Source organism: Chiloscyllium plagiosum, unplaced genomic scaffold (assembly GCF_037043375.1).
Source record: "Chiloscyllium plagiosum isolate Xiang-an unplaced genomic scaffold, Cpla_swu_hap1 HiC_scaffold_23, whole genome shotgun sequence".
NCBI lineage: Eukaryota > Metazoa > Chordata > Chondrichthyes > Orectolobiformes > Hemiscylliidae > Chiloscyllium > Chiloscyllium plagiosum.
This window is the reverse complement of record NW_028270161.1, coordinates 53,213,366-53,235,479: the sequence shown is the minus strand read 5'-3', so window position 1 is coordinate 53,235,479 and position 22,114 is coordinate 53,213,366. Positions and strand designations below refer to the sequence as shown.

The 22,114-nt window shown below is 44.6% G+C and overlaps 1 protein-coding gene across 1 annotated transcript; it reads right to left on the bottom strand.

Annotated features, from left to right (window-relative positions):
• Positions 1 to 872: 872 nt before the first annotated feature.
• LOC122561592 (ATP-sensitive inward rectifier potassium channel 8-like) lies at positions 873 to 7,554 on the bottom strand. Its single transcript, XM_043713441.2, has one exon. The coding sequence runs from the start codon at positions 6,081 to 6,083 to the stop codon at positions 4,842 to 4,844; it is 1,242 nt and encodes a 413-aa protein (XP_043569376.1). The 5' UTR covers positions 6,084 to 7,554; the 3' UTR covers positions 873 to 4,841.
• Between the last annotated feature and the right edge of the window lie 14,560 nt (positions 7,555 to 22,114).

The window sequence follows — 22,114 nt, the reverse complement described above, 5'->3', positions numbered from 1 at the left end:
CCAAGAAGCCGAAGATTAAGGTTCTAAGGGGCAGTGATTCTGGAGGAAGTTGATGCTTTACTTTCCTTTGGGCCACTCATGAGTGGAAACTTTCATCAAATAAAACTGTTACAAAAAAACGAAAGCAAAATGCTGCGGATGCTGGAAATCTGAAACATGAAGAAAATGCTGGAGAAACTTTCTTCAAGTGTCACGTAGGACTCGAAACAGCAACTGTTTCTCTCCACAGTTGCTGTAAGGTCTGCTGAGTTTCTCTAACATTTTCTGCTTTTGTTTACAATTAATGAAATTTTTAAAAAAAAATCAAATGCCCTTATACTTGTTTCCTGAAGATCTATTGCAGGCATTAGACCAAGGATCTGATGCATGTTTTCAGCATTGTTCACAATAGTGTGAAGCAATTTTTAAATGAAACAGAACTCCATCTGTGCCTACTTGAGCATAATCGCATACTTCTGATCACTAGCATTTAACTTCAATTATATTTCCAATGTTACGAAGCAATTGACGATACATTAAGATTTTTGTTTAATCTGACAAACGTCAATGTTGAGAGTTAAGAAGTTGACTCTACACCACTCTATCTCTGTGTAGTATAAATGATATTACTTTCTGCTCAGAATTGTCAGGATTGTATATTTGATACTTCCTTGGGGTTTAGGGCCATCAAGCCATGCTGATAAGCTGGCATCATGGTCTTTATCATCTGGAGTACAGCTTTTTCTGCCCAATATTTAGTTAATCAGAACATACTGTAGAAATCATAAAAGAGAATGCTGTTTACACCAGTCTCTGGAAATATAACACATATCACAACATGAATTCTTCTGACATTGTAAAAAGTGAGTAAAGTACTTTACCAAGACAGGACACAGAGTTTGAACCAGTAAAAATTTATTTACATAAAATGCATTTTCATAATGATGTTAAATCATTGCTTACAATTCAGGACACACAAGAGCTATAAATATGGAGCCCACCTTCTATCTAAACATAGGGGTGATTTTAACTGGTAAGATGTTTGTGACTGTGCAGCTGAGGGGGAAATCCACAACATAGTGAGAGCGCAGAGTGAAGCCGCTGTCATTTTAACTCCTGGACCTAAATTTTCAATAACCCAGGACAGTCTTCCATCTGGCAGAGGTTTAAAACAAGCAAGGCTGTTGGGTTGGAGCATAAAACTTGTCAGGAGCTTGAGGACAGTGGGAACCAAGGGAATTAGAATAAAATTTCAGATTGCAGACAGTGGCTTTGGGAGACGAATGCAGGATGGTGAGGCATCCCTGAGGAGCCAGGAGGGAAGAGGCCTAGCTCCTCCTCCCATTGCTATGGAATTCTGCAGAAAATCAACTTTCAAAAATTATCCCTCACCTCTTCTCGACATTCTTCAGACTTCTACTGGGTTCCCATTACACAGATTAGTTCCATACGGACCAGGGTTTAAAATGCTGGCAAGGCATTGCTTATGTAGCTTGAGTGTGACTGAAGTAAAGTGGAGTCCCACTTGCTGGAGGCAGCTAATCTTCCTGTGCTTTGATTAAGCTACATAAAGATGATGGAGGTTAGACCATGGCATAAAACTCTTTTCTACCATCTTACCCTCATCCTTGCCCAACCAAATCATCCCATTGTGTGGGCTACAGTTGACCCCTCAGACTTCATGACAAACTATCATTGATTCTCGTTCAGCCTTTTGAATCAGTGCTAGCTCAAGATTTAAAGTATATATCCTTGCAGATTGGATGCAAGGATATATTAAAAACTTAAAATAGCCACCAATGATGAAATAATTAAAATCAGGGATCCCCAAGAAGCTGGGATTAGAGGAGCATAGATATCTTGGAGGGTTGCAGCAGGTTACAGAGATGGGGAGGACTGAGGAAGTGAAAGAATTTAAGGATAGAATTTGAAAATCATAACACTGCTTAACCAGGAGCCAATGTCATTGGTGAACACAAAATGGACAGGATTTAGTCCAAGTTAGGTCATGAACAGGAAAATTTGGATGACCTTGAGTTTACAAAGATTATTACATGGGAATCTTAACAAGGCTGTTCTGTCAAATGTGTAGCAGGGGAGGGGTTAGTCAAAGTTACAAAAGCGGCAGCAAGCGGTCTTAGTGATGGCACAGATATGTACTTCAAAGCTGTTCAAATGGAACAGAACATGGTGAACAGTTTTGCTCAGCCTCATACAGTTACCAGGGGAAGGATGGAGCCAGCATTCTGCAGAACAGAGTTTGTACTGGGGGCTGAAGACAATATTTAATACTTTTAAAAAAAGAATGTGCTTAAATGCACAAGCCTGCTTACTCAGACAATAGGGTTACATCACTTCTCTTGTTAATGAAGATGTTAACAGGAAGAACAAAGGAAATTGGAGTGCAGGAAAGGAAAGCAGGTCTATCAAGCCATCCCATATTCAAGGTAACTGGGGAACTAATAAATGGTCACTTGCTGAATGCCTTCTCCCCGCACTATACACAATCACCCACACCCAACCTGCCCACACATATGCACTCACCCACACTATTCCACACAGAGACGCGCGCACACACCCAGCCTATGCATATAACACACACTCATGTACCCCACTCATCCACACACATAGATACATTCACACTCAAACACAGAATCATATACACACTCAAACCACACACACATCCTATTTATCCACTTATCGATTCATACACACCCCCGACACACCTAATTCATTCACATTCAGCCACACATACTCACACACACACTTCCCACTTACCAACACACACATATATATGCACACATTATGCATTCCCTACTCACCTATACACAACCATAGATACACATTCTCCATTCACCCACACCCACACATCTTCACTTTCTCACTCATGCATTCTCACTCTTACATTCCTACTCACGTACACTCCCCGCTCTCCCCCACACAACAATATTCAGAACCCTCACTGCACATAACTCCATTCACAGATACTGCCCACGTAACCACACTCACATACACACAGCATACACCATATATAATCCATAGATTCACCCACATCCAAACTCAATCCCAACATACCCATACAAACACGATCCACACACTCCACACACACACACACCTATCACATGTACAAATTCAAACTAAATCCCAACCACTCACACACACTCACAGATATACACATACAGAGAGATACATATAAACAAAAACATCATCTCCCCAAACACACACATAGCCATGTAATTGCATGGAGATTGTAGAATTAGTAAAGGGAAAAAATTATGGCAGAGTTTCTAGACAACGCAAACCCTCCTCTCCCATCCACAGGTTGTCTGAAACAGTCCAGCAGATTGCATGACCCATATGTAACATTAATTGTCATCTTCTATAGAAAGAAGCTTCTTCTAGACAACCACTAGATTTCCAACAATCAGCAGTTAAAATATTAGGATCATGGACTAGAACTTCTCTGATAGGGAGTGACCTTAACATATCATCATTTCTGGTTCACAGGAGAAATGCAGTACAAATTTATACTTGAATTCTTTGTCACATTAAAGCTGAGCTGAAATGATTTAATGTGCATAGATAACAAAGTCTGCACTTTAACATTTAAACTTGGTAGCTTTTGAAAGAGGAACTCAGTGAATAAATCACCTCACATCCTGGAATGCTCACTTGAGTAACAAAATATAGTTCCATTGTGGTTCCAGTGTGGGGCAGAGTTAGAACTCAAACTGCAACCAACATTCTGATTGTAACTTCAGGGAGACCACATAATAAAATCCAATACTATAGAAATTCACTTTCAAGGAATGAATAATATTAAATTCAATGTAAATATCACTGCCCACCCAGCCTCTGACACAAAAACATGACACATATTAATTAAAAGGACAATGAACATTTTCAAACACAACTTTGCATGAACTTCCAAACTCGATTACAGTAGGTGCCTATGTTATTGGAGATATAGCTGTTACAAGAAATCAAGTGGACTAGTCTAATTGCAATGTTATGCTCCAAACAATTCTGCAAATTCTATATGTACAATTTTATTCTCGCCAATAGAATTCATAGAATTTTACAGCACTGAAAGTGACCGTTCATTCCATCGTGTCCGCACCAGCTATCAAATACCTATCTCCTCTAACACGAACAGAAATTGCTGGAAAAACTCAGCAGATCTGGCAGCATTTGTGAAGAGAAAGTAGTATTAACGTTTGTGTTTCTAGTTTCCAGCATCCGCAGTTCTTTGGTTTTCTTGTTTAGTGCCTATCTACTCTAATCCCATTTCCCAGCACTTGCATGCTATGGCACTAAGACAGTGACTAAGTCATCGCTACCTTGGTATGCTGCATACATTTGTTAATATACCATGAGTATCACATTTTACATTTTTAAACTAGGCCACTTAACTAATGGGTCAATGCCAACTTGGAGACTCACAAGCATATAGATATAAGGTGAGTGTAAAATAATATGGATGCTGGAAATGTGAACTATAGCCGAAAATGCTGGAGAAACTGGCATGCCTGGCATCATCGTGTGGAAAGAGGAAGAGTTAACATCTGGGGTCTAGTATGACTCTTCTTGAGAACGGTTCCTGGAGAAAGAATAGTGGACTTGAGATGTTAACTCTTTTGCTCTCTCTCTCTCTCTGTACAGACCTACTGAGTTTCTCCGGCACTTTTCTGTTTTTTGTCCCAGATCAGGCCTGTTGCTTAAAGAGTGGCGAGGGTTTAAATTGCACCGTGTGAAGTAAAGGCACAAATACGGTCTGCACGTTCAGTATGTGGACAGTCCCTCTTTGAGGGGGGAGGGGGAAAGGTGATGCTCAGGGCAATGAGAGCCACCAAACCGTGAGCTCAGTTCTCGCTCGCTTCGGGCCCGGAGTCGGTGGGGGTGAAGAACTGGACCTTGGGGATGACCAGAGAGGAGGTGCTCCTCCTCATGGAGTTGTTCCTCCTCATGGAGCTGCGCTTCCTCAGCGAGTTCTGGTGCGAGAGCTCGCTCCTCTGCAGGGTCTGGATCAGGATGGAGGGCTTGTCGTCGAGCTCCCGGGCGGAGCAGCGCGGGGTCGCCACCTTGACGCGGTTGCCGAACTTGGAGTAGTCCACCGAGTAGGTGCCGTCCTCCTCGGTGACCACCGGCACGAAGCGGTAACCCCAGAGGATCTCCTCGGAGATGTAGGAGGTGCGGGCCTGGGTGGTGATGCCGGTGGTCTCCACCACCCCCTCGAGGATGACGATGACCTCCAGGTTCTGGCTCTGCAGGTCACTCGCCGAGATCTCGTAGAGCGGGCTGCGGCGGTCCACCACGTGGCTGATGGTGAGCGGAGCCACCAGGAAGATGCTGCCGCTGCCCAGGGGGTTGTCCACCGGGATGTCGATCTGGTGCAGCGGCAGGAGCTCGCCCTCGGCGGTGCTGCTCCTGCGGACCACTTGCATCCTGACCGAGGCGCTGATGATCATGCTCTTCCGGAGGTCGCCCACCCTGAACATGAAGCACAGGCGGCCGTTCCTCAGGCAGATGACGGCGTGCCGGCTGAAGATGAGGGTCTCCGCCCGGCGGTGAGCCTGCGCCGTCTTCATGAAGATACAGCCCAACATGACCGCGTTGATGATCAGCCCCGAGATGTTCTGCACGATGAGGCCGGCGATGGCGCTCGCACACTCCTCGGTGATCATGCGGCCGCCGAAGCCGATGGTGACCTGCACCTCGATGGAGAACAGGAACGCGGAGCTGAAGGAGCGCACTTTGGTGACACACGGCTCCGAGGCGGTGCTCGGCCGCCGGGGGTCCAGGTCTCCGTGAGCGAACGCCAGCAGCCACCACATCATGGCGAAGAGGAGCCAGCTGCACAGGAACGACATGGTGAAGATGAACAGGGTGTAGCGCCACTTGAGGTCCACCAGGGTGGTGAAGACATCCTGCAGGAAGCGGCCCTGCTCTCGGATGTTCTTGTGCGCCGCGTTACACGAGCCGTTCTTGGCGATGAAGCGAGCCTGGCGGGGCCGCGCCGTGTACCGGGGCTGACGCCGCACGTTCTCGGCGGCGATCCGGGCCAGCACGTACTCCTCCGGGATGATGCTCTTCCTGGCCAACATTGTGGCCGCATAGTCCTGGCCTTACCCACCAGGCACCCTGCGCTGGGCTGGGCTGGGCTGGGCTGCGCTGGGGGCGAGGGCAGACCGCAGACACTGGCGCTCCTGAGTCTGAGTTGGGGTTGGCCTTTTGTAGTGGGATCTGGGAGAGAGTGTGTGTGAGAGAGAGATGGGCACTTGTGTCCTCCAGTTACTAAGCAAAACACTCAGTCTTGGTGTCTGGGAGAGAGCAACTCACTCCTGGTCCTGGGCAGACGGGTAGAGTTTGCCGTGATGTCTGGGAGAGAGTGTGGCAGGCACTTTAGTGGTGTCAGGGCGAGAGAGATTGGCACTTCTGTTCCCCCGGCTGTGAAGTAGACCACTCAGTCTTGGTGTCTTGGAGAGAGGAACTCACTCCTGGTCCTTTGTAGACAGTCTGACCTTGTCCGAGACTCAGACGGAGAGAGAGTGGCACTCCTGAACCCACTTTGCTGAGCAGACCAGTTGTACCGGTGTCTGGGAGAGAGTGTGGCACTGCTGATCCTCGGTGTATAAGCAGAGCTTGGCACTTGAATCGGTGTCTGGGATTGAGACAGAGAGAGAGAGAGACACTCCAATATTGATGTAGCCGTGCCCGGTATTCAAAGCCGCGTGTCCTTTTGCTATACACCCGGGCAGGAGGGTCTGCCCTCTTCCTTGATGTCCAAGGCGAAGTGTAACATGGCACCCCTGTCCCTTGGTCCTTTCGCGGTGGTATGCTGGTGTGGGTGCAGCCTGGCACAGCCGTGGGGCCACCTAACGCTCCCGGTCGCTGCTATCCCAGAACTGGGCAGACCCGCAGGAGAGACAGGCTGAGAGAGAGGAGCATCACTGAAGGAAACCTCGCACATCCACACGGCCAGTCCCGGGCAGAGGTCTGTCTCCTGCCTCTGTGTGTTTGTGTGTGTGTGTGTGTGTGTGGTAGACTGCACCGACCTGGGACACACACTCCTGTCTATCGCTACGAGCCCTAAGTAACTACGAGGGCACAGATTCAGCCGATTTTCAACCCTGTTCCCGAATCCAAACTCTAACTTTCTGACGTAAAATGGGAGGATCTTTGAACCTCATTCCCAAAGGAAAATCTTTTTTTTTTCAAAAAATTAAAAAGATAAAGGCTGTTAACTCTTTCAGATCATTAAAATTTCGAGCACATTGGTTCCGCTTTGTGTTTTAGTTGCTTTCTGGGACCGGAGTCGCCTGTTTGAATTTCATTGAAATGTCATTTGGAGTTGATTTTTTCGCTCTCCGTTTCGGGATGATGTTCATGTATCAGGGCTCTCGCTCAATTAGACATAAACATTTTCCCACTCAATTTCCGCCCCGCTGAGATTTCTCTGAGGGACTGCTGTCTGCTCCCAACCTCTTAAGCAAACAGTAAGAGAGACCTAGCCGTTCTCTCCACAAGAACTGAAACATTTTCTGACCAGCCCTTGCCAACACCGAATGTCTTAAACCCGGAGATGGCGACAGCTCGTTTCCAGTCCAAAGACTGGACAGTTTAATAGGTTAGGCGGCAGGGTGGGTTACTTAAGGTAACTTTCCGACTGGCAAACGATCTCAGGGCGATGGCAAATGGGAGAGGAGAGAAAATGCGTTTTTTCGGTACTGTTGAGAAATCTTCGCGAATGTGTCCGGAGGACTGGATTGGTTCTGCCCCTTCGTCAATGCAAAATGAAGTCAGTTTCAGTCTCATGTCTCACAATCAGTTTATTTGACAGTCACCGTGGTCAGAGTAACACAGCGCTTTTTCCATAACGAGAGAGTCCCTTAACAAGGTGGGGGTTTGCACAGATGGAGGGCACTGTCGGGGATCACCAAGAACGACTAAAATGTTCCAAATTAGTTGGATTACTGGAATGAAATAAATGATTTTCAAGAAGGGAGGAATATATTGAAAATATGGCTGGATTCCTAAGAGGGCTGGCGTCATCTTTAAGGTTGCAATCCAATTTCATTAACGAGTTGTAATGTCTTGCATGTTCAAAGATAGTCATTTTACAAATCTCATGGAAGCATCTGTTTAATGAGATTAATTTAATCTAGGATACATTTTGTGGCTGTCTAATCTCATAGGGTGGTCCAGTGGTTAGCACTGCTGCCTCACAGCGCCAAGGACCCAGGGTCGATTCCCCGCCTCGGGCGACTGTCTAGTGTCGAGTTTGTACATTATCCCAGTGTCTGAGTGGGTTTCCTCCCACAATCCAACGGTGTGCAGGCCAGCTGGATTGGCCATGCTAAATTGCCCATAGTGTTAGGTGCGTTAGTCAGGGGTGGGGGAATGGATCTGGGTGGTTGCTCTTTAGAGGGTCGGTTACCGTTCTGTGGGGTATCTAATCTAATCTAACACAGCTTTAAATTGAACCAACATAATTTTCATGAATAAAATAAAACAAAAACCAAGCTTGCTGAAGAGATTCAGCAGGTCTGGCAGCATTTGTGGAGAGAAAGCAGGATTGACTCGAAGGTTTACTGGACTCAGAAGTTAACTTTGTTGACTCTCTACAGATGCTGAACATGTGTTGCTGGAAAAGCGCAGCAGGTCAGGCAGCATCCAAGGAACAGGAGAATCGACGTTTCGGGCATAAGCCCTTCTTCAGGGAGATTGCCCGAAACGTCGATTCTCCTGTTCCCTGGATGCTGCCTGACCTGCTGCGCTTTTCCAGCAACACACTTTCAGCTCTGATCTCCAGCTTCTGCAGCCCTCACTTTCTCTCTACAGATGCTGCCAGACTTACTGACTGTCTAAGCAATTTTTGTTCCGTTTGTTTCAGACCTCCGTCATTTTCGCTTCTTCGTTTCATATTAAGTTTCATGACTGTCATGCTAACGAAAAGATTGGTTTGGTTTTGACATTCTTTTATCTTTACCAGAGGGTCCAGTCCAACTTCGACAGCCCGTGTGAGAGAGGGAGAGTATTCGTACTGCAAATTAACATTGAAAGGGTGAACGAAAGAGCTAAGTTGAAAAGAGAGAAGAACACCATCCGGGATTGGGAACAAATCACCACCCTATCTTGATCATCCACAAAGTGTTGCAAGTCATTGTCGACAATGCTGTTAAGTGACAGTCACTCATCGTTCTCCAGACACTTGGTCAGTTTTATCAGTACCACTTAGTTTTTGATCTCATTAGTCATAGTCCAAATATGGATAAAAGATTAAACTGAAGGCAGCCTCTTATATGCGTTCTGAGGAAGGGGCCGAAATGTTAACTTTGATTTCTCTTCGCTGATGCTGCCAGACTTGCTGAGCTTTTCCAGCAACTTGTGTTTTTGTTGCAGCCTTTTTACTAAATGTGGCCACAAGAAACTCGAGCAAGACTGAAATCAATGGTAATCGGCAAGAAAACGGGTCAGAGTCAGACTAGCTCAAACAAAGGTGGTTGTGGGTGTTAAAGGTCAATCAACTCAGTTCCGGGGCATCTGCAGGAACTCCTCTGGGTTCAGCCCAATCACCTTCATCTGTTACATCAATGACCTTCCTCCATTACAAAGTCAGAAATTGGGAATTTTGTTGATAACTGCACACTGTTAGTACCATTCACAGCACCTCATATACTGAAGCTGACCATGCCTGCCTGCATGCAGCACAGCCTGGATGATGTTCAGGTTTGGGCTGAGAACGGCAAATAACATATATGTCATGCAAGTGCCAGGTGATAACCATCTCCAACAAGAGAGAATCCAGTCACCTTCCCTTGGCATTAAATGATATGAGCATCACTAAATTCCCAAATATCAACCTCCTGGGGTGACCATTGATCAGAAACTGAATTCAACTGTACATGTAAATACAGTCTTTCGATAAAATGGTGAGAGTTTTCTGGCAAGTAATCTGCCTCTTGTTTCCCCAATGGCTATCCACCATCTAACCAACATAAGTCAGGAATGCTATGGAAAACTCTCCACTTGTCTGGAGGACTGTAGCTCCAGAAACACTCAAGAAATTTGACACCATTTCAGACAAAACAACCCACTTGATCAACACCCCATCTACCACCTTCAACATTCACCAGCAGAGCACAATGGTGAAAGGGGGTACCAATCTAAAAGATGCTCATGATTGTACTCAACCAGCTCTCCAATACTCCTTCCAAACCAATGACCTCTGCCACCTAGGACAAGGGCAGCAGATGTGTGGGAACATCACAATCTGCATGTTCCCCTCCAAGCTACGCCACATCCAGACTGTTCCTTCACAGTTGCTGGGTCAAAGTCCCAGAACTCTCTTGAAAGCAGTATTGTGACTCACAATACCACATCAACCGCAGCAATTCATGGTGGCAGTACACCAGAGGCGTCTCAAGCACATTTAAGGATGGGCCACAAACGCTAGACTAGGCAGCCATAACTCCATCCAATCAAAGAATGATTTTAAAAAAAGGCATTAGAGGGCCCTTATCATAAGTGCTCAAGTCAGAGCTCAGTTGGATATAGATGTTAAGCCCAAGTGGCCATGCATGAACAAGGCACCTCTATAGCAGCAATGGAAAATGCGTATATCTCAGACAGGATTTCCAGACGCAGTCCACACCATTGAAGAAGGAGTGAAGAAGTCCATCTCTAGTATGAGTGTCATGATGCCTAAGTCAATTGCACTGATGTCCACTTCTATATAATGAGTATCCCCCTATATGGATGTCTATAATAATGATTGTGCACTATGTGTGTTCTTATTGAAATGAATTATGCATTTTATTTGTACTTTTCATTCTCCTGCCATCAGCTTTGTTATATCACAAATTCCAAATTGACAGTCGGCCTGAGGTGAATGATGTGATCAGGCTGGAAGTTAAAAGAAGCCTTTGACTGTTATGATGAGACTTTTCAGGGTGGGATTTGTATTGGGATAAGGTCGAAAGCACAGTGCATTATGGCCTCGCACACTGAGATTAGCTGTATTGTGTCTGTACAAGGCAGTTGCAAGGCTCTCCATGGGTCAGGTGAGAGTCTGGACTCACTGTGGTCACATTTAGCTTCTCCTCCAGACCCTCCTATTCCTCTTCTTCTCTCCCTTCTTCAGAGAAATATGCCAAGTTTTCTACACCTTCCTGCTTCTACAGATCAAGTCCTGTCCATAGCATGATGTTCTGCAAAGCAGAGCTGACCTCTATCCTTACTAATACATACTGAAGGGGCCCTGATCTGTCTATGCACTTGACCCAGTGGTTTGCTCAGTGGTGACCTGTGTGCTTATGTGATTCTTAGCATATCTTTGCTCTGCATCCATGGTAAGATTCCTCATTTTTATTGTGAGATATGCTGTTAAAGGATAGCTCTGGTCTCTGAGGAGTTGACTCTGTTGGAGATGTGAGAATCTCTAAGAGATGTGACTGGCATGAAATGAAGAAATCTCAATAGCTCCAGGACATTTTTGCATAGACAAGTACAAAAATGTTCTGGTGATCGTATAGGGGCTGGACATTGAGGGAGCAGGATCCTTTCCAACTGATAAATACATGAGGCAATTTGATTGCCTAATGTGTAAATTCTACATCTGCCTGTACCTGTACCTACAGCAAATGTGAGAGCCCCTCTGTGCATGACTTCTGTGTCAAAGTAGATGCAATAAAATCTGAAGAAACTGCAGATACTGTAAATCAGAAACAAAAAAACAAGAAATTGCTGGAAAAGTTCAACACGGCTGGCAGCATCTGGGGAGAGAAATCAGATGCAATAGGTGACTTTGGTAAACATTGCATGAGAGACCTGGAAGAAACACTTAGAGTCATAGAGATGTACAGCACGGAAACAGACCCTTCGGTCCAACTCGTCCATGCTGACCAGATATCCCAACTCAATCTCGTCCCACCTGCCAGCATTTGGCCCATATCCCTCCAAACCCTTCCTACTCATATACCCATCCAGATGCCTTTTAAATGTTGCAATTGTACCAGCCTCCACCACTTCCTCTGGCAGCTCATTCCATACACATACCACCCTCTGCGTGAAAAAGTTGCCCCTTAGGTCTCTTTTATATCTTTCCCCTCTCACCCTAAACCTATGCCCTCTAGTTCTGGACTCCCCCGCCCAGGGAAAAGACTGTATCTATTTATCCTATCCATGCCCCTCATCACCAGTGGATCCAGGAAGAAGCCAGAGGTAAAGAAATTAGGAGAATAGTGACCTTGACAGGCACTGGCAATGCAAAGTTGCCTAGCCATCTTGGAGAGTTGCCTATTCCAGGAGATGGCAAATATCAACAGTAACCTGTTACAGAAGTCTGAGTCTTCTGTCCCTCTGTGACTGTGTCATGTCAAGAAAGATGACCCAATGCCTGTATACCTTCTACTGGAGTTATCATCTCGTTCAAGCTCGAGATCTGTGCTCATTCCTTCTGCCCTGTTAGAAGTGCAAATTTTGTTAACATTGTTGCTGTTCCTTCTGCTGCTGGGGTTGATGCAATTGCTTCCCTTGTTCTCCATCAGATGTCTATGCTACAGCTGCAGAAGTCTCCAAATGCTGCAGTGAAGGTTGATAGCAGGAAAGGTCAGATCATGGTGAGTTACAGCTAGGTGAAATAACTGCAGAAAAAAATGAAAGTCACACATGAAACAATGAATTCAGGCTCTCTGAGCAGAGGCCTTTCCCATAGGCAGGTCAGCAACTATTACACTTCACTGTTCACAAATATTGAATAATGACTCTCTTGTGTGGTCTTTCTGTGTAGTCCCTGGTGACTTCAGCAGAGCTTGGGAAACCCAGACACTGGCTGTTAGGGGCAGAATTCGTGGTTAAATCCAAAATTCTTTGCCTAAGTATTGAAATCACTGACCCAACAGCTCAGCTAGCTTGGTCCTGGGATTTTCTAAAGCATTTTTAAAAATACTTTTGTAGACTACCTTTTAGTTTTAAGAGGTTAATTCTTTGTTGTCACTAGTAATGTATTAGTAATGCATTCACATGGTAGCAATAACTTCTGCATGTATGTTAATATGTGCAGTATTTGGACTCCAATGCAGAGGCAAAATGAGAAGAATTCATCAATGTCCTTAGTAATTATCAACATGTCATTAAAACTTAAATGCTTAACACTCAAATAAAGTATTAATTTCTTAGACACTACATAGTATTTAAATTGGCACAAGAGAACAGGAGTAAGTTTGCAACAAAAACATTTCTTCAATTTCTTTTTAGAAAAGACTCACTTGGACACACAAAGAAGCCATCACCCTAAACATACCTTCCACAGACTGACAAGGTCATAACATAAGGGTGGTACGGTGGCTCAGCAGTTAGCACTGCTGCCTCACAGCGCCAGGGGCCTGGGTTCGATTCCCACCTCAGGCAACTGTCTGTGTGGAGTTTGCACATTCTCCCCGTGTCTGCGCAGATTTCCTCTGGATGCTCTGGTTTCCTCCCTCGGTCCAAAGATGTGCAGGTCAGGTGAATTGGCCTTGCTAAATTGCCCATAGTGTTAGGGGCATTATTCACGGGTATATATTGGGCAGGGGAATGAATCTGGGTGGGCTACTCTTCGGAGGGTCGGTGTGGACTTGTTGGGCCGAAGGGCTTGTTTCCATATTGTAGGGAATCTAATCTAATGTGTTCCATCTTGCATACACAGAGCTGAATGATATTGACCTGGTAGTTGTGACCTATTTTAGTGCATCTCAAATCTCAGTTGCAGATTTAACTGTAACAATGAATAGTAGTTGTCTTTTCCCTGTGAGGGGAATTTCAAGACTAGGGGACACATTTTTAAAGTGAGAGGAGAGAAATTTTAAATTTTTACATAGAGTGTGGTTCACATGTGGAAAGAACCTCCTAAGAGAGTGATGGATGCTGGTACAATTGCAACATTTAAAAGGTATTTGGATAGATACGTGAATAGGAAAAGTTTGGGAGAGATATGGGGCAGGAGCAGGCAGGTGGGACTAGTTTAGTTTGGGATTATGTTTGGCATGGACTGGTTGGACCAAAGGGTCTGTTTCCATGTCATATGACTCTATGATTCTATAACAACATTCATTCCATTTCTCCCAATAGCAAATGCAACTTTAAGCTGTACATTTCTCATTCATTTGCAAGGAATTCATTACCTCAATGATTTCAAATTTTCAAGGCTCCTAATTAGCTTAGCATTCCCTTCTTGTTAGGCTTAAACTGCCCTCTCTGCTTTCCCCCCTCTCTACTCCATGTTCTACTTCTCTCCTTGGACTCACTTGCACATTCCCTGTCTGCCTGATCTCCTTTACCAGAAAGCTGGTAAAATTGCAATATTTAAAAGGCTTCTGGATGGTTACATGAAGAGGAAAGATGTATGCTAAATGTTGGCAAAAGGGAATATATTAATTTAGGATATCTGGTCGGCATGGATGAGTTGGACTGAAGGCTGTGTTTCTGTACTGTACTATGACTCTACAACTCTACAATTCCTTGCTATCTCTTTCCCACAGGCAGCCACTTCTTATCCTCTGTCTTTTGCAGTTTCTTTCTTCTTTCCTTCCTGCTATCCTTTGCAGCCTCTTTCTGCCCCCAACAGATGGCAGATAGACTTCCAGCAGATAAACCCCTGGCATTGGCGGCACGGTGGCACAGTGGTTAGCACTGCTGCCTCACAGCGCCAGAGACCTGGGTTCAATTCCCACCTCAGGCGACTGACTGTGTGGAGTTTGCATGTTCTCTTCGTGTCTGTGTGGGTTTCTTCCGGGTGGTGTGGTTTCCTCCCACAGTCCAAAAATGTGCAGCTTAGGTGAATTGGCCATGCTAAATTGCCCATAGTTTTAGGGGAATGGGTCTGGGTGGGTTGCGGGTCGGTGTGGACTTGTTGGGCCGAAGGGCCTGTTTCCACACTGTGAGTAATCTAATCTTGGCACCACGTCACCTCTTCTGGCCTTGGTTTCCTGTCAAAAGGCCTCTTAAGTATATTGCGCACTTTCTTACTCTGCTCGCTGCTTACCCAACCACAGGCTGTTTCAATCTAACATTTCTGTCAGTGAAAGAGATGGTTCTGTGGTTGGAGGAAGGAGCTTCTCAGGGATTTTGGCCATCCTACTTATGGATCAGATTGGATATCTCAGTGACTGAATGTTCCTGTGTCTTTTGGGGATTTCAGGGGAGATTTTGAATACTGAATTCATGGCTATATTCTGAATGCTGGCCCCAGGATTACATCAGACCTCTGACACCCTGGAAGTTTTCAGGAATTTGAACCTACATCTGCACCCATGTTTATGTCTCCATGTCTGTGAGAATTCCACCAATACTGCTTATCTTTCCAAAGAATGTGTTGCCTTGTGTTACACGTTACTTGCCAACTGACTGGAATATGCAATAGGATTGAGTTACAACTTATGTATGTAACAATATTCCATAATTCACAAGTGGCTTGCCAGGGTAGCAATTAGAATGAGTGGCATGAATGTACCACTCCAAATATTGGAATATTCCTGAAAGAACATCACAGAGCGCTCTTCAAGAAATAGTTTAAGAAGGATTTGGTAGGTGGCAGTCACCAAACATTTGATCAAAGAAGCAATTTTATGGTCTTAATCTGGGAGAAGGCAATGGAGATGTGGAAGGGTTTAGGAAGGAAGTTCCTGGTGGTTGTCAATCCTGGGGAAATGAGATGTTGATAATTGCGGTGGGGAGGATGCACAAGAGACTGGGGCATTAAGCCCGAGAAGTGGAAATTAGTGGGCTTTGGAGATGGGAATGAAGGGGGAGGGTGGGGAATGGAGTAGTGTAGGTGAAGATTAAGGAAATATGATGAAGGAAGCAATACACCCTATGCTGTTCTTCTTCAGACATATCAGGGTGTTTGAGTCATGCCTCCTTGCATTATTAGTACTGATAAGCCACTGCATAAGTACCTAACACCTCCATAGTGATATATAGTTTGTTCTTTTGTGGTTAACCTGAGTGATACAAGGAGATAAATGATTACCCAATGCAAGGTGTGGACCAGAGTAATCAACTGGTATTTGTCGACTGCCTAAAACTCCACTAAAGGAGGACTTAACTCCTTTTGAGTCATTTCAAGAAAAAAAAATTACTGGTGTGATGTAGAGTAATTCTGTCTTACCCCGTTCATGCATGTATTTCAGTGTGCTATCAAAATAAATCCACTGACGGCAAATTATGTTGAGGCACTAGCTAATGCTAAGTATGTTTAAAGTTGCTTGAGAAGTTATTAAACTTCTGAGAATAAATATATTTGCCACATTGTTTTGACTTCTTGGATCAACTCTGTGAAAAATATTCATGGAGAACTTGCCAGGGGAGTTTTACATTCTTTAGAACGCAATAGTTTCACAATGAAAGCCTTGGGTAATTACTCTCCACAAGCTTATTCTTGGTCATTATCATATCCAGTTTTTAAATATTTCAACTCATACAGTTTTCAGCTGGATCTTAAAATGGGCCAAAGATTGAAGGCATGCTGTCTCACAGCAATGAAATACCAATGATACAAAAGTAAAAACATTAAACCTCTACATTTTATCATATTTGTGTTATGTCTCATGGTCAGAATTAAATAGTTGTTTAGAAGGCAAAACATAGTGAAGTTATATTTCTGTTTGGAACATCCCAAGTGATACATAGCTATGGCAATAGATCTTTGCAGGGAAGTATTCTTCTGCTTTGGCTTTTGTCTCCTGCAGAAAAGGTTTGTTAGAATTGCAGTGCAGTCGGCTTGGTTTCAGATGAAGAAAGCCAAGAGGGAATCTGGCGGGAGCTGAAAATAGATTAAACCCCGGGCCAGATGGGATTAATCCTCAGATTCTTTGGGAAGCTGGGGAGGAGATTGCAGAGCCTTTGGCTTCGAGCTTTCTATCATCATTGTCGACAGGAGTAGTGCCAGAAAACTGGAGGTTAGCGAATGTTGCTCACTTGTTTAAGAATGGGAGTCAGGTGAACGGCTATCATGTATTTAGTGGGACCATCCTGTACATAGAACATAGAATGTTGCAGCGCAGTACAAGCCCTTCGGCCCTCGATGTGGAACTGACCTGTTAAATTAATCTGATGCCCATCTAATCTACACCGTTCCATTATTATCCATATGTCGGTCCAATGCCCATTTAAATGCCCTTAACGCCGGCAAGTGTACTACTGTTGGAGGTAGGCCGTTCACATGCCTACTACTCTCTGAGTGAAGAAACCACCCCAACACCTTTCCTAAATCTATCACCCCCTCAATTTAAAACTATGTCCCTTCATGTTAGCCTTCACCATCTGAGGAAAAAGACTCTCACTGTCCACCCTATCTAACTGTCTCATTATCTTATACGTCTCGATTAAGACACCTCTCAACCTTCTTCTCTCCCAATGAAAACAGCTCAGTTCCTTCAGTCTTTCCTCAAAAGATCTCCCTTCCATACCAGGCAACATCTTAGTAAATCTCCTTTGAATCCTTTCCAAAGCTCCCACAACCTTCCTATAATGCAGTGACCAGAACTGCATGCAATACTCCAGGTGCAGCCTGACCAGTGTCTTGAACAGCTGAATCATGACCTTGTGCCTCCAAAACTCAATCCCCCTACCAATAAATGCCAACACACCATATGCCTTCTTAACAACCCTATCAGCCTGGATGGAAACTTTCAGGGATTTATGCACCTGGACACCGAGATCTCTCTGTTCATCTACACTGCCAAAAGCTTATCATTAGCCCAGTACTCTGCATTCCTGTTACTTCTTCTGAAGTGAACAACCTCTTACTTTTCTGCATTAAATTCCATTTACCACTTCTCAGCTCAGCTCTGCATCTTATTTATGTCCCTCTATAACCCACAACAACCTTCGGCACTATCCATATGCTGCCTTAGAGTCATCCACAAATGTACTAAGCCATCCTTCTACACCCACATCCAGATCATTTATAAAAATGACAAACAGCTGTGATCCTTGCAGCACACCACTGGTAACTGAGCTCCAGGATGAACATTTCCCATCAACTTCTTTCAGCTAGCCAGTTTCTGATCCAAACTGCTAAATCACCTTCAATCCCAAAACTCTGTATTTTGTGCAATTGCTTACCTTGTGGAACCTTATCAAATGCCTTACTGAAGTCCATATACACCACATCAACCACTTTACCTTCATCCACTTGTTCTGTCACCTTCTCGAAGAACTCAATAATGTTAGTGAAGCACGATCTACCCTTCACAAAACTGTGTTGACTATCCCTAATCAAATTATTCCTTTCCAGATGATTATAAATCCTATCTCTTATAACCTTTTTCCAACACCTTACCCATAACCGAAGTAAGACTCACTGGTCTATAATTACCAGGGTTGTCCCAGCTCCCCTTCTTAGATAAGGGAACAATATTTGCTATCCTCCAGTCTTCTGGCACTACTCCTGTCACCAATGATGACATAAAGATCGAAGCCAAAGGATCTGCAATCTCCTCCCTGGCTTCCCAAAGAATCCGAGGATAAATACCATCCAGCCCAGGAGTTTTATCTATTTTCAGATCTTCCAAAGTGGCTAAAACCTCCTCTTTGTCAACCTCAATCCCATCTAATCGAGTATCCTGTATCTCCGTATTCTCGCTAACATTTCCTTTTCCAATGTGAATATTGACGAAAAGTATTCATTAAGCGCTGCCTCTATGTCCTCAGATTCCACACACAACTTTGATTGGCCCTAATCTTACTCTAGTGATTCTTTTACTCCTGATATACCTATACAAGGCCTTAAGATTTTCCTTGACCCTATCTGTCAATAACTTCTCATGTCCCCTCCTGGCTCTTCTTAGCCCTCTGTTTAGATCTTTTCTGGCTAACTTATAACTCTCCAATCCCCGATCTGAGCCTTCCCACCTCATCCTCACATAAGCCTTCTTCTTCCTCTCGACAAGAGCTTCAACTTCTTTAGTAAGCCATGGCTCCCTCTCTCGACAACTACCTCCCTGCTTGATAGGTATATACTTATCAAGGACCTGCAGTAGCTGTTCCTTGAATGAGCTCCACATTTCAAGTCCACACACTGCAGTTTCCTTCCCAGTCCTATGCATCCTAAATCTTGCCTAATTGCTTTATAATTGGCTTTCCCCAGTTATACCTCTTTCCCTGTGGTATATTCCTAACCCTGCCCACTGCTATTGTAAACGTAACCAAATTATGGTCATTATTGCCAAAGTGCTCACCTACATCCAAATCTAACACTTGCCTGGGTTCATTACTCAGTACCAAATCCAATATGGCATCACCCCTTGTTGGCCTGTCTACATACTGTGTCAGAAACCCCTCCTGCACACATTGAACAAAAACTGATCCATCTAAACTACTTGAACTATAGCATTCCCAGTCAATACTGGGGAAGTTAAAGTCCCCCATAACAACCACCCTGTTACTCTCACTCCTATCGAGAACCATCTTTGCTATTCTTTCCTCTACATCCCTGGAACAATTCAGAGGCCTATAGAAAACTCCCAACAGGGTGACCTCTCCTTTCCTGTTTCTAATCTCAGCCCAAACTACCTCAGTGGATGAGCCCTCAAATGTTCTCTCAGCTGCTGTAATACTACCCTTGATTAACAATGCCACTTCCCCCCCCCCTACCTTTTACCATCATCCCAAGTACCAACCCATGTTGCAAGTTCACCCACCTTATTCCAGATGCTCCTGGCATTGAAGTACACACATTTCAAATTAACATCCTGATTGCTGGTGCCCTCTTGCAACCTTGTAAACCTATCCCTGACCTCAGTACCCTCAACCTCCTGTACTTTGGAACTACAATTCAGGTTCCCAGCCCCATGTTGGATTAGTTTAAACCCCTTCCCCCACAAAAGAGCATTAGCAAACCTCCTCCCCCTCCACCCCCAGATATTGGTACCCCTCTTGTTCAGGTGAAGACCATTCTGTTTATAAAGGTCCCACCTTCCCCAGAAAGAGCTCCAATTAATCAAGAATCCAAAGCCCTCCCTCCTGCACCATCCCTGCATCCACGTGTTCAGCTCCACACTCTCCCTGTTCCTTGCTTCATTATCATGTGGCATGGGCAACAAACCAGAGATAACAACTCTGTTTGTTCTCGATCTAAGCTTCCAACTCAGCTCTCTGAATTTCTGCCTTAGATTCCCACCTGTCTTCCTACCTATGTCGTTGGTGCCAATGTGGACCATGTCTTGGGGCTGTTCCCCTCCCCCGATGGATCCCAAAAACACAACATAGACATCACAAACCCTGGCACCTGGAGGCTAGAAGCCAATCAGGAGTCTCTCTCGTTCCCACAAAACCTCCGAACTGTCCCCCTAACTATGGAGTCCCCAGTGACTAAAACTCTGCTCCTCTTCCCCCTTCCCCTCTGAGCAACAGGGATAGACTCTGCGCCAGAGACCTGTGGCCCATTGCTTACCCCTGGTAGGTCTTCCCCGCCAAATAATATCCAACTGTATTTGAATCCTGTGACACATGTTCCTGAATGTTGATGTTTTTTGACTAGTAATTTGTTGCTTTGATTTTTGTATGTGCAAAGTAGATCATTTACATTTTTACTCTTCCCAGCAGCCTTCCTGATAGCTCTAACAACATCGCAGCACCCTATATTCTTACAAACACTAACATCGCCACCTCCTGCCCCCATTCATATACCAAAATATCCCTTAATTTGGCACCCAGGAGCAGTTAGTCACATTGACTACAAACTAGCTGGAAAGAAAAGAAGCAGATGTCTATTAGGAGCTGGGAGTTTTCTGATTTAAAAGCCATTAAGAAAGAATGTGAGTTAAGCCAATGCTTGAACTGGGGAGTCCATAATTGTGAGACATTAATGAATAATTGCAGAATTGCTTACCCACATCCTAATGGAGGAACTCCAAAACACTCTGTATGTTGGAGAATACCTGCAGCACTGAGGTGAATCAAAATTGAATTCCTGAGAGCTGTGGCATACCTTCATTTGGTCCCAGAAGTGATTGAACCCTTAAGATCCTATAAAATGTAGGGAAATGTTTGTGTGCAATTAATAGTGGAGTAGTGCTTAAAACATATTAGATTAGATTACTTTACAGTGTGGAAACAGGCCCTTCGGCCCAACAAGTCCACACCGACCCGCCGAAGCGTAACCCACCCAGACCCATTCCCCTACATTTACCCCTGCACCTAACACTACGGGCAATTTAGCATGGCCAATTCACCTGACCTGCACATTTTTTGGATTGTGGGAGGAAACCGGAGCACCCGGAGGAAACCCACGCAGACACGGGGAGAATGTGCAAACTCCAGACAGTCGGTCGCCTGAGACGGGAATGGAACCCGGGTCTCTGGCGCTGTGAGGCAGCAGTGCTAACCACTGTGCCACCGTGCCGCCCATATGTAACAAGAATATATAGTATTAGTTTTAGTAATGCTTGTTTTATTTTTACTCTTGTTAAAATAATTTTTGTTTTAAATGTAAACTCTGTGAGACAGTTCTTTTAGTTAATAATTGGGAGTTTGAATTTCTGTATAGACATTAATGGTTTCGATCAGGATTGTAACATCTGGATAGATGCAACTCAAACAACATTCAAGAAGCTTGACACCATCCAGGACATTGCAGCTTGCCTGATCCACACCCCATCCACCACCTTAACCATTCACTCACTTGACCTCCAGTGCACAGTGGCAGCAGTGTATGAGAGGCACTGCAGCAATTCACCAAGGCAACTCCAGTAAAACCTTTTGAATCCACAACCTCATTCACTGAGAAGAACTTGGGTAGCAGATGCATGGGAACACCGCAATCTGTAGCTTCCCCTCCAAACTGCATATCATTCTGCCTTGTAACTATCACTGGATCAAAATCCTAGAATTTCTTCCCTAATGTCTCTGTAGGTGCACCTATACCACATGGGCCACAGCAGTTCAAGCAAGTGACTGATCACCACATTTTAAGGCAACTGGAGAGTTGCAATAAATGCTGGCTGTGAGAGTGATGCTAACATCCTGTGAAAGAATAATCTTTAAAAGAACCTTGCCGAGTTCGGAAGAAATTTGATTTTGGCAGCGCGGTGGCTCAGTGGTTAGCACTGCTGTTTCACGGTGCCAGGGACCAGGTTTGAATTCCAGCATCAGG

Excerpts from the sequence above, each read along its gene's own strand:
- LOC122561592 (XM_043713441.2), bottom strand. The coding sequence starts at position 6,083 with ATGTTGGCCAGGAAGAGCATCATCCCGGAGGAGTACGTGCTGGCCCGG.